This window comes from Carassius auratus, unplaced genomic scaffold (assembly GCF_003368295.1).
Source record: "Carassius auratus strain Wakin unplaced genomic scaffold, ASM336829v1 scaf_tig00214511, whole genome shotgun sequence".
Classification (NCBI taxonomy): domain Eukaryota; kingdom Metazoa; phylum Chordata; class Actinopteri; order Cypriniformes; family Cyprinidae; genus Carassius; species Carassius auratus.
The window spans coordinates 239,368-250,695 of NW_020527685.1; the positions used below are offsets into that span (position 1 = coordinate 239,368).

The 11,328-nt window shown below is 38.1% G+C and overlaps 1 protein-coding gene and 1 pseudogene across 1 annotated transcript; one reads left to right on the forward strand and one right to left on the reverse strand.

Moving 5' to 3' along the window:
• The first annotated feature begins 3,128 nt into the window (after positions 1-3,128).
• LOC113092194 (vesicle-associated membrane protein 2-like) lies at positions 3,129-8,846 on the forward strand. The gene is made up of 6 exons (XM_026257817.1): positions 3,129-3,427; positions 3,686-3,701; positions 4,388-4,517; positions 5,069-5,227; positions 6,924-6,975; positions 7,072-8,846. Coding segments are annotated over exons 2-6 (360 nt in total). The 5' UTR covers positions 3,129-3,427; positions 3,686-3,699; the 3' UTR covers positions 7,089-8,846.
• Positions 8,847-10,266: 1,420 nt separating this feature from the next.
• On the reverse strand, positions 10,267-11,325 carry LOC113092197 (AAC-rich mRNA clone AAC11 protein-like; annotated as a pseudogene).
• Between the last annotated feature and the right edge of the window lie 3 nt (positions 11,326-11,328).

The following is an 11,328-nucleotide window of genomic DNA, read 5'->3' on the forward strand; positions in this document are numbered from 1 at the left end:
TAAGCATTGGCCTTGTTATCTGTGTTTCTGGATGAATATGTCTAAATCTTTAGTGTTGTGTCATTATGCACTGTAAGCTGCCTTACCATTTAGTTGCGTTAACGTTAGTCAAATACAGATGCTCAAGGGAATTTCATTAGATAACACTCTCTGAGGCCCAGGTTACATCTGGCTCAAAAACAAGAAAAAAAAAAAGTGTCAAGTGACGTCAGTGTAAACAAAAAATCAAAACAAATTGGTTAGCTAGGTCAAAAAAGTCGATTTGAGAGTCATTATGCACTTACGCATAAGTGATGACTGAACATGTTAAGTGCTGCTGAGGGCAATGTATTCCACATTATTCCACTCTTTGAGCAGAACTGCTCCTAAGCTATTTATCTATGTATTTAGTTTTGTTTAATTATTTATTTGAAGTCGTGGCCTAATGGTTAGAGGGTTGGACTCCCAATCGAAGGGTTGTGAGTTCTAGTCTCAGGCCGGACGGAATTGTGGGTGGGGAGAGTGCATGAACAGCTCTCTCTCCACCTTCAATACCACGACTTAGGTGCCCTTGAGCAAGGCATCGAACCCCCAACTGCTCCCCGGGCGCCGCAGCATAAATGGCTGCCCACTGCTTCGGGTGTGTGCTCACAGTGTGTGTGTGTTCACTGCTCTGTGTGTGTGCATTTCTGATGGGTTAAATGCAGAGCACAAATTCTGAGTATGGGTCACCATACTTGGCTGAATGTCACTTCACTTTATAAGAGATATCAATATTTACTTCTCTACTTTAGCCAAAGCAATTCAAGACTTCAGGGTCCCAAAGGGCAGTTCGTTTCAGTTTAAATTGAAGGACTAAGCAACTGGATTTACTTAAAAAACATTTTGTAATTCCAACAAATCACATATTGATAAAACTTTACATTCATAAATCTAATTGTGGGTCATATGCTGGATGTTGTGATTGATTTATCTTGTGTTTAGTTTATCAAGTTATCAGTCCTTACGGATAACTTCTGGCCAAACAAACTGAAAAGGAAAAGCTCAGCTAACATATTTGTATATCAAGGTGCTTAGGAGATTTATTTATTAAAAGTCTGGACTGGCTGGTTTTATTGTATTATTATATATAATATACTTGAAGGCACTTGCTTAGGCGTTTACTGACACATATCTGCTTCACAACCTTCATAATAATGCTAATAATGTCTCTGCTTAACTCTCATTAGCAGAAACGTGTAATAGTTGTAGATATTTTCTTGTAGATGTCAACCATGGAAACAACAGCTTTTTCTGTGATTATTCAGTCATAGCCTACAGTAAATGGACAATGCCAACTCATGCAGCAGTGTAGCTTTGATTAACATGAATGTAAGCAGGTCTGTGTGATCTGCAGTGTACAGAACAAAGTGATATTATGCCATTTATTACAATGTAAGGTCATGACCTCAACGTGATCCATAGCCTTAGTTTGTAATATGATGTTAAATGAAGGGGTTAATATCAGGAGAACTGTAATTTATTGAATGTTTAAAATGAATGTTTATCAGTGTGTTATGAAGAGATTGTGAATTAGGGGGACTGTATTCCTCAAAACACAGGAACAAAGTTGTTGATCAAAATTTTGTTGGTTTTGTGAGGCAATGTTTAAAAAAAAGGGCTCCTAAACTGCTGCTGGTTAAAGAATGTTTTTCCGCAATACACTACTATTTGTGACAAATATGAAATTGTTATGATTCTGGATATATGATATCTAGAGCAATGAAACTTGAAAAGAAAACCAGAAAATGAAATACTGTACAGATATTAAGATGAACAAGCTGAAAATAAAATATTTTAGTGATCTTATTTGCATGAAGTACGTTTTCTTACTCTAACTTAACTATAAACCACTTTATTAGAGGACGAATGTTTTCAGTAAATTTGTAGTTTACATAAATTTCAGTGCCTGAACTGAAGAGGATACATTTAATATAGATATATTCATGTATAATACTTTACACACATTATTCTTAATTTAACACATTGAATATTTGCACTTTAAGTGAACTATACAAATTTATTTAAAAAAGGGACTTTTTTAATTAAAAAAAGCATAATATGTTAATGTTTTATAACTTAAAATTGATTTGCTGATCAAGAAATACTTATTAACAGTCAATATTAAGCTGCTTAATATTGTGGAATATTTGTGGTAACAGTGACATTGATATTAATTTTAACCTGTTCATGAACATCTCATGAGTTTAACTTCCCAAAAATATTTTTTAATTGCTTTCTCCAGTCCATTAGGTTACAGAATCTTAAATCGAGAAATTAGACCTTCGCCTAAACTCTCATGTGAAAATGTTTCATTTGATGCCAGAATGATTCATCCACTATACCGGAAAAAAACAGCACTTCCTTGATTGTTCTAGAATCTGTTTCCAAGTCATTAAATTTGTTGATTGTCTGAGTCACAGTTTAGCCATTAGTGGTCAGCTCTTTGGCCATAGTTTGGGCACAGGGCTGAATATTTCTCTCATTGATTTCTGCTGTGAGCTCAGCAGTCAGGATAGTGATGCTGTTGCCACAGCGACCGAGCTGTCTGTAGCACTGAGCTTTGTTACTGCTGCACTGCTTCCTTTGCTGCTCATGCAGCTAGAACCACACTAAAGCTAACCTATATGTCTGCTAAAAGCGCTTTTACCATTTAGTTTGGATTATTATGGAATATTGCATTTAAGATTAGGATTTCACGTCACAGCTCAGAAGGATTGCATGCCCCTTGCATTAACCACATCCATAAACGAATCCAGCATATTGCACATTCCCTTGAAAGTTGTCTGTGGATTGTTGAACTGTGCAGATCATGCTATATGCACGCAGAATGCTTCAGTGCATCACTTCTGAGATGATGGTGACCTGTTCTTAAGCATACACCCATTTTTAGTGCGTCTCCTCCTGTCCAACAGTTAAAATCCCAGGCCTGTGAGGGGGGTCGGAAGTGTAGCTACATTACGCTCAACCACCGCAGTGCTGTCCCGTTAACGTTACCGCGAGGGGCGGGAGGGGTGTGTGTGAGAGAGAGAGAGTCACTGAAAATGTTCGTGATCTTTCTCTCTCTCTCTCTCTCTCATCCCCTCCCCTCCTCTCTCACTCAGCATACATACACTTTCATGCAGAGACGGGAGGACTATTTTTTTATTCGTCCAGGTAGTTTTAATCCGTTCTAGAGAAGCGTTTATCATGCTAATGTACCTTGGTTTACTGCTATTTCCAACGACCTAACAAAAGTTGAAGCCTGTCATTTGAATAAAGTCGTCACTTGACTGCGTATATATTTTATTTTCTCCGATACGTGCTCTCAGGAGGATATACAGTCGCATCCTGTTTGAAACTGAAGGAAGATCTTCACACGGAAGCCTGGATCTGTGTTTCTAGGATTTGGTCGCCTGAGGCTCTTTCGGTAATGCAGCACTTTTTGTGATGACGCGGTCTAGACATCGCTTTATGCATCCATCATCGGGGAATATTATATACTGCAATAATGTAGAGTTTATTACGGGAAATGTAGTTTTTTTATCGCTCCCCTTGTGTATGTTTTTATCTTCAATATAAGAAGTTTGGCTTTTGACTGCTAATCCTCTCTCTCTTTCTGCATCTCTCTCACTCTCTCACTCTCACTCTCTCTGCATCATTGGTGACGACGGTCTGATTTATTAAGCACCTGCCAGCAAAATGTGAGTACAGAATCAATTACAATTTTTTCACTAGCCTATTTCAAACAAAATGCTAGTGTAAAACAAAATATTTTATTCATTAATGTATTGAGTTTTTGTTTTTAAACCACTTAATGCCTGAGAAGTATTGCTATAACATTTCAGTTATTAAAACGCAATTTACTGTGCTCTCTTTATTATTTTTTAGCAAATTCCTAAGGTTGTTTGCAAGGGATTATGTTAACAGCACAGCAAAATCTCTCCGCTTTTAAGCTGATACATCAAAAATTGCGTAGACTTTAGTGCCCTGCTCCATCTATCGGAATTTAGGGGAAACTGCATCGAGAGATGTATTAAATAATGGTCCTACATACACAATATTTAAAGTTATTTAATGTGATTGTAAGGCAACTGTGTATAATTAAATAAAACTAAGCTTTAACGGCAAAATTCATTTACAATGTCTTATGTTAATGAGATTAAATTGCACCATGGCCTGAGTTGAGGCCCAATTCTAATTTATTTATTCATGCATTGCTGTGCTTTGATCCTAGGAATTTAATTTAAATTATTATAATGTAATATTTGTTTGAAGGGGCTGAACATTCTCATGTGTCCTGAATGAGCCTATGCAGAGCCAATGCTGGAAAGAAAACCTAAAAGGCCCCAAAAAATTGCCTTCCCAAACCCTTTCCCTATTCTCTCAGGTCTGCCCCAGATGCCAATGCAAGCCCGGGAGCCCCAGGAGCCCCAGAGGGTGAGGGGGGCTCTTCCTCCCAACCTCCCAACCTCACCAGCAACCGTCGTCTCCAACAGACACAGGCCCAAGTGGATGAGGTAAACCCTACCAATATGAGCTCAAAACAAGCTGGACTAGGTCAATCTTGACTTCAGAAAATATGTAGAAATACAATTTAGGGAGAAGAAGATATACACTGAACTTTTAAAAACAGGCCTCTGGTTCAAGCAAGCTTACTAACGCTACTAAATGCTGCACTTTTTCAAGTTTATATTACGTTCTGGTCAGTATATTTTTATGGCTTTTAATATATTGGTTGGGACATATACTAGATTAGTAAAAATGTTAATTATAACAGTGAGGAAGTAAGGGTCAGAATAAAATGTATCAAAGCTAGATTGACTCTTAGACTTTCTAGTAACCATAAAATTTTCACGGGATCCATTTTTGAGGTATAGTCAGTCTCTCATGCAATATTCATCCTAATATTGCTTCCAGTGTTAAGTGTCTATGATGATATTCCATAATTTCTATAAAAAAATTATTTCAGTTTCACATTGAATCTTACTGATGCAATGCATTGAGGATGTTATGTTGCTGATTTCTTAGATGCTAAGTTGCTGTGTCTATATTTTGCATATGTGTTCAGGTGGTTGATATCATGCGTGTGAATGTGGACAAGGTTCTGGAAAGAGATCAGAAGCTATCAGAACTGGACGACCGGGCAGACGCGCTGCAGGCCGGAGCATCACAGTTTGAGAGCAGCGCTGCGAAACTGAAAAACAAATACTGGTGGAAGAATGCTAAGGTGCGCTTAGACTGTAGAGGCTGGGTTGGGCTTATTTACATCTAGAGTCCTATTTGATTTGTTAAGATACATATTTAAATTCACTGTTAAAATTAAATCTTTGAATACAAATACACATCTCACCTAATTCAAGAAGTTGATTTGTAGCCTAATGTAAATCAGTAGTAAAACCATTCTTATGTAAACTGTCATATTCACTTTATATATTTATATAAGAATAGTTTTATGAAGGATTTAAACAGAAATTTGTTAAAGAAAACCCTTTGGCTTTAGATTTTGTAGTTCACTTATAGTATTAAACAATACTAAAAAGCAAGATTAAAAAATATTAAATTAGTTTCTTTATAGATAGATAATTAGTATAGATACTTGTTAAATATATAAATTAATGCAATGAATACACTGAAAAATTCACAGAAATTGATAGTGCATTTCACAATTGGTTACAAACAATTGGCAAGTAGCATTGAATTAAAAATGACAGAACATCAAGGTATTTCCTTATTAAACTTAGAAAAAAATCATTTTCTAGAGTATAGTGGCTCCTTCAGTGTTTCTATATTGCCAGCAGTAAAAATGGCTCATGGGGCAAAGCTGACTCAACACTACAGCAGAAGCATTCTCATTTAGATATAACATGAATGCAGTCTGTCCCATAAGTCACAGCACTGGCGAGCGTTTGAGATATATTAGGCAAGTTGCAGTTGTGACGCACGCTTACGTTCTGCAGTAACAGAATGAGTCCAGCTACTCCTGAGACGTGCAGACCATCACAACCATCAGCCGGTTACCATCCCATTTCATTTTTTACTTTCTAATTGCCCATATAATTGCATTGGTCATCTATTAATAGAAGGGACTTTTTAAAGCATGGCATGGATACAAGTGCATAGTTCATTGAAATATTTTGAAATAATAAATGAGGAATTCGTATATAATTTAATTGATTCCAAAATGTCTAACATTGAGAGAAGAGGCACTTGTACTTGTCTTTTACTGCACTGGTCCATCTGACCCTCTGACAGCCTCACATTTTTATCTCTCCATCCAGCTATCTGTCAATCCATCCCCTCGGTATAGATTTATTAACTCCCCCTCATTCCCCTCCCCTCCAGACAGCATAAATGTATTACTCCCTCACCAGCCCCCGACCGCCCGCCCCAGATGGCCAAACAGCTGCCCGTCCAATCGCATCTCTGGGCGGGAGTGGGGGGAGGGGGCTCTAGTCCTAATCTGGATTACGGCATCTCTGGATTAAAACCCAGATGTGATGTGTGATGTAACCCGCTCGAATCATTCCCTTTACACTCTCTCTTTAGCTCCTCCTGCCTCATTCCCTTTCCATATCTCTTTCTTATTCCATGTAGATTTATTTTAATTGAAACGTCCCTCTTTTAAGGTCTCTGGCCTTCCTGTCTTATTCTTTTTCCTTTTTGCATTTCTTTACTCTTACTGCTGGCTTTCTTTTTGGTTGGTTTGTATGTCTTCATTTTAGATAGTCCTGCGGTGTGACTAATGAAAAGAGAAAAGTATAAATATCCCATGTACTTAATATGAGATTTAGAAAAGCCAACTGTATTATCATTATAAAAAAAGAATTAGCAGTTAAGTAGTTGTTCATGCAATCTTATTTCTCAAACAGAATGGATTCATTGGCTTTATGTTTATGGATATATTTTTTCTTCTTCTTTCACAGATGATGATCATTATGGGAATCATGGGGGTCATCTTGGTGGGCATCCTTTTCAGTGAGTAGAAACTAGTTTCATTTTACAAATGCTAATTGGTGTGTTGGTTGGACTAATCAATTGCAATGGTCTATTTCTCTTTTTTTTTTTCGACAGTGTACTTCTACTACTGAGCCTCTCGGGGGACGCACAAGGACATGAGACTCTGGCTTTGTGTGAACTCCACCCCTCCTTCTCTCCCCACCAATGCCTTTCATTAAATCCACAGTGTGTGTGTGTGTGTGTGAATGTGTGTGCAGTCATTGACGCAGTGCCTCTCCCTCCCTTTGTCTGTCACTGCATTTCTTTGTACCTCTCTTGAGTGCTTTGCAACAGTGCCCGAGCTTACTCAAAAACTCCTTCGGTTAGGAATATCTACTTATGGTTTTAGATTGAAGAATGTGTTGGCCCTTTTCAGGCTCCTCCAAAAAAAACATATAATAAAAAAATTATGGGTGATGCAATAATGTAGATTTGTAGCACTGGTCCAAATGAACCCATGAATAACTAAAGAGGGGAAATGAAAGTTTGAGTTTAGGATCAAGTCATGCATTTATGCATAGAAGCCAAAGTGTACTAGTTTCCCCAGAAACATCAGCTGTGGTCCTTTCATTAGAGTATTAACAAAGTGCAACTGCAATGAGAATTAACAGGAATATTTTTTTAATTAGTTTTAACTCTCCTCCATATATAGATTCCTATTAGCAATTTGTTTTCACTTCTTAATATGAAACATTAAAGACCTGAACGATTTAAGAGCGGTAAAGACTTATATGATTTAAATGTCTTAAATTGATTTAGTGATTTAGGATGTTAATTCCTTCTACAGTATATCATATAATGTAAAACATGGATGGGGCAATTTTTATAAATCATTTTAAGATTTAAAATGTTTGAAAAAAGCATAAGAGAAAGATTGTAGGATGTTTTAAGCATCTCCAGTTGACTTAAGAGAAATATCTGATCACAAATTGTCACTTTTGCTGCTTGATGTTATGTCTTTGACATTAATGTCAGCCAGAAGATCATTAGAGTCTGGAGGATAAAACAGAGATGAAAATATTTAACTTTAATGGTAAGATGTGGTGTAAAATGAAGATCTAACATTACAGTAGTGACCACAATATCAAAAATATCAAGAGTAGATTTTTAATATATTTATAGGTTAAAGATTTTTTTGACAAGTGTGCTCACAAATGCAGTTTATTTATTGCTAAATTAAATGTGACTATTAAAAACTTGGTCAAATCAATGGTGAAATTTAGATCTAGATCATATGCACCTCCGACTTTACTGGCAACATGATGTCTTTGGGTTGAGTGAACTACTGCTGATATGCAAAATGAAGAATAACAGGAGTAGATTAATGTATTTGTAAATATTCGGGATTCAGTGTGGGAGCAGATACCTAATCAGCACTGGAGAAGACAATGTTCAGGGATGTAACTCTGCATGTGTTTGTGTAAAATATACATGGGCACTTTAACCACCTTCATTATAGTGATTGTAGGTTTAACTGGACATTCTTTTGGTATTAAGGACATATTGTCCAGCACCTAAAACTATGAAAATTTGCTCTCTGTTGATGTAGAATTTAATGCAAGATGATCATTTGTGAATAATATCCCCTACATTCATCATTAACCTAAACTGCAAACCTAATGCAGGGCAGTGAACATTATTCCCTTAAAAAAAAAAAAAAAAAAAAAAAAAACTGTCTACATGTGTTATATGCAACTTGTAAATATGTGCTGCAGAGATGCATAAAATACCAGTTCCTGTCCCTGAGCATTTGAAGCCAAGCTGCTAACTCGTGGTTCATTTTAAAGCATGTCTGCTTGCCCACCATGTGCTGATTCTAATAAAGTGCTGATGCTGTTACTCGCTCCTCCACTGTGTAGTTTTATTTTTCTGTGAATGGATGGGGAAACAGAAGCAAAGTTACCTCTGAAAAGAGAGTTGGATTAATTCAAATCACATGCAACTGTAGTAAATGAAGAGCACAACCACACTTGGTGAATATGGTATGATTTAATTGGTTATTAATCAGCAACAATGCTCATCCAAATCACAGAGTGAAATGAATTATACAAAGCGGTAATACAGAAATCTTTCGTACTACAGCACAAATGAGTAACCTAATTAAAAAGCGTGTACATGAAATGCACTTAATTTCTACTGAACAATCATGTTTGAACAGTAACTGTTTTATTAACATGAAAGAACATTTCTAGATGCAAGATCTCAGCTAAAACAATCTGTTTTCAGCAGCTACTGCTAAATCATACATGAAAATTAATCAAGACAAGATCTACGGTTTAGAGCAAGAGAAGTCTACGCTTTTACACAAACTAAGCAAATCAAGGAGAAAACAAAAAACGGTTACAGGAGAAAAAGTACAAAAAGACAGGAGCAACAAGAAATGTATATAAAAAGCCATAAATGATATGAAAATTAAAAACCGGGACCCATGGGCCTACTATCAAAGCAGAGTTTTGTATGTTTTCACATTTTTAAAAACAACAGCATGTCTTTAAAAACAAAGCAATCACAATATTTTAGCAAAAACGAGGGGTTGTCGTAAACTAATCACTCGACACCTATATATTACCGAACTATCAGACAAAGATCTGATACGAAGCATAAAATAAGACAGTTTCACTATAAAACACTGAACTCGGCGGGACTGATTTTAGAGAGTTGAAGTATGAATGAAGCGACGATGATAAAAGAAATAAAACTACAGCAAAAATGCACTTAACCATCATCCTCGAAAAAGCTGCAGGTTTCACAGCCACGACTACATCAACTAAAAACCGTCTGGGCAATTTAAATTAAAAAAATCTGCCTCGGTTACTTTGAAATCCTGTGCACATGGGACTACTGCACAGTATAAGGATACTACATCTGAAACCGTCTGGTTTGGTAGTTGCTCTGAAATAATTGGCACAAGCCATTGTTAACAAATAAGGTGTGCTTAGCATGGATAACGTTTTCAATGGAACCGTTAATTGTGCATCATCTTTTGATGTTAACAGGGCTACCAACATACCTTGTCCTTCTAGTTTGCATGCTTCAAATTATGCAGACAAACTTTTTTTCCATGCCAAAAAAAAAAAACTAAAAAAAGTGGCTCAATCAGGACTGCGAGCAAACATTTCAGTTAATGGAGCTTTCAAAATAAGAAAGAGGGAATACAGTCTGGCATGGCAGGCCAACATCAAAAAGCCCACACTGTCAGATAAAAAAAAAAATGACATAGCCTATTAAAACCCTTCCGAAAATATACCCACCAATTTTCCAATGGAGACCCTATCTTTTTATTTCTTTTTTTTGGAATTTGCCCACCATCTCGTTCTCGGCTTGTTGTTTGTTGACTTTTTGAACAATCAATGGCGTCCTCTTCTGGGTCTGCGTCGTTCTCGCTCGCCCTGGTGTCTTCCTCATCATTGTTTGGATTTTGCGACGAATTATCAGAGGTGCGAGACTGTTTGGGAGAGGTTGCGTCGGTCTCCTCTTCATCTTCTTCTGCTGCTGCCGTGGGGAGTTTTTCGAGCATGACTTCGAGTCTGACTTTGCTTGGACGTCCTCTCTTTCGACGTGGAGCAGCGCCATCTGCGTTCTCACCTCCTGTCTCTCCACCTTCTCCAGCATGCGCCTTGACTTTTCCGGTACCTGGAGGTCGGCCTCTCTTGCGGGGACTGTCTCCTACTCTCTTTTCGACAATCTTGACCTTTTTGCCAGAACCTGGAGGTCGGCCTCTCTTGCGAGGAGATCCATCTGGGTTTCGTTGAATGACCTTCAGTTTGGTGCCAGAGCCTGGGGGCCGCCCCTCTTGCGAGGAGAACCGTCAGCCCGCTGAATCTTCTTCACCTTGTTGGGAGAGCCTGGGGGGCGGCCTCTCCTTTTTGGGGTTCCATCTGAGGCCCTGGCGATCTTGGCAACCTTGGTAGAACCTGCGGGCCGACCCCTCTTTCTCTTCAACGAGCCCGCCGGCCTCCCTCTCTTTCGTGGAGTACCGTTGGAGGCATCCAGGCTGATATCAACACCAGCTTGTTTGGCGCTTTTAGCCTTGGATCCTTCAGTGATGGGATGAATGCGTGGTCTTCCGAGCGGCTTTGACAGTCTCCGCTTGCGCTGTAAACTCATCCTCTGAAGTCTCTCAGATTCTTCCTCAGGCGTGAGCGGGATCTTTCTTGGCCTGCCAGGCATTTTTAACTTCTTTGGTCGACCACGTTTCTTCACCTTGTTCTTTATGACTATGTCAGGAGAAAAGAAGTCCACCTTCTTAGACGGCCTGGCATTGTGTGTCGGCGCTTTCTCGGTAGGGAACTTCTTATTGAGAGACCCTCGTGGTCTGCCTCGTCCACGTTT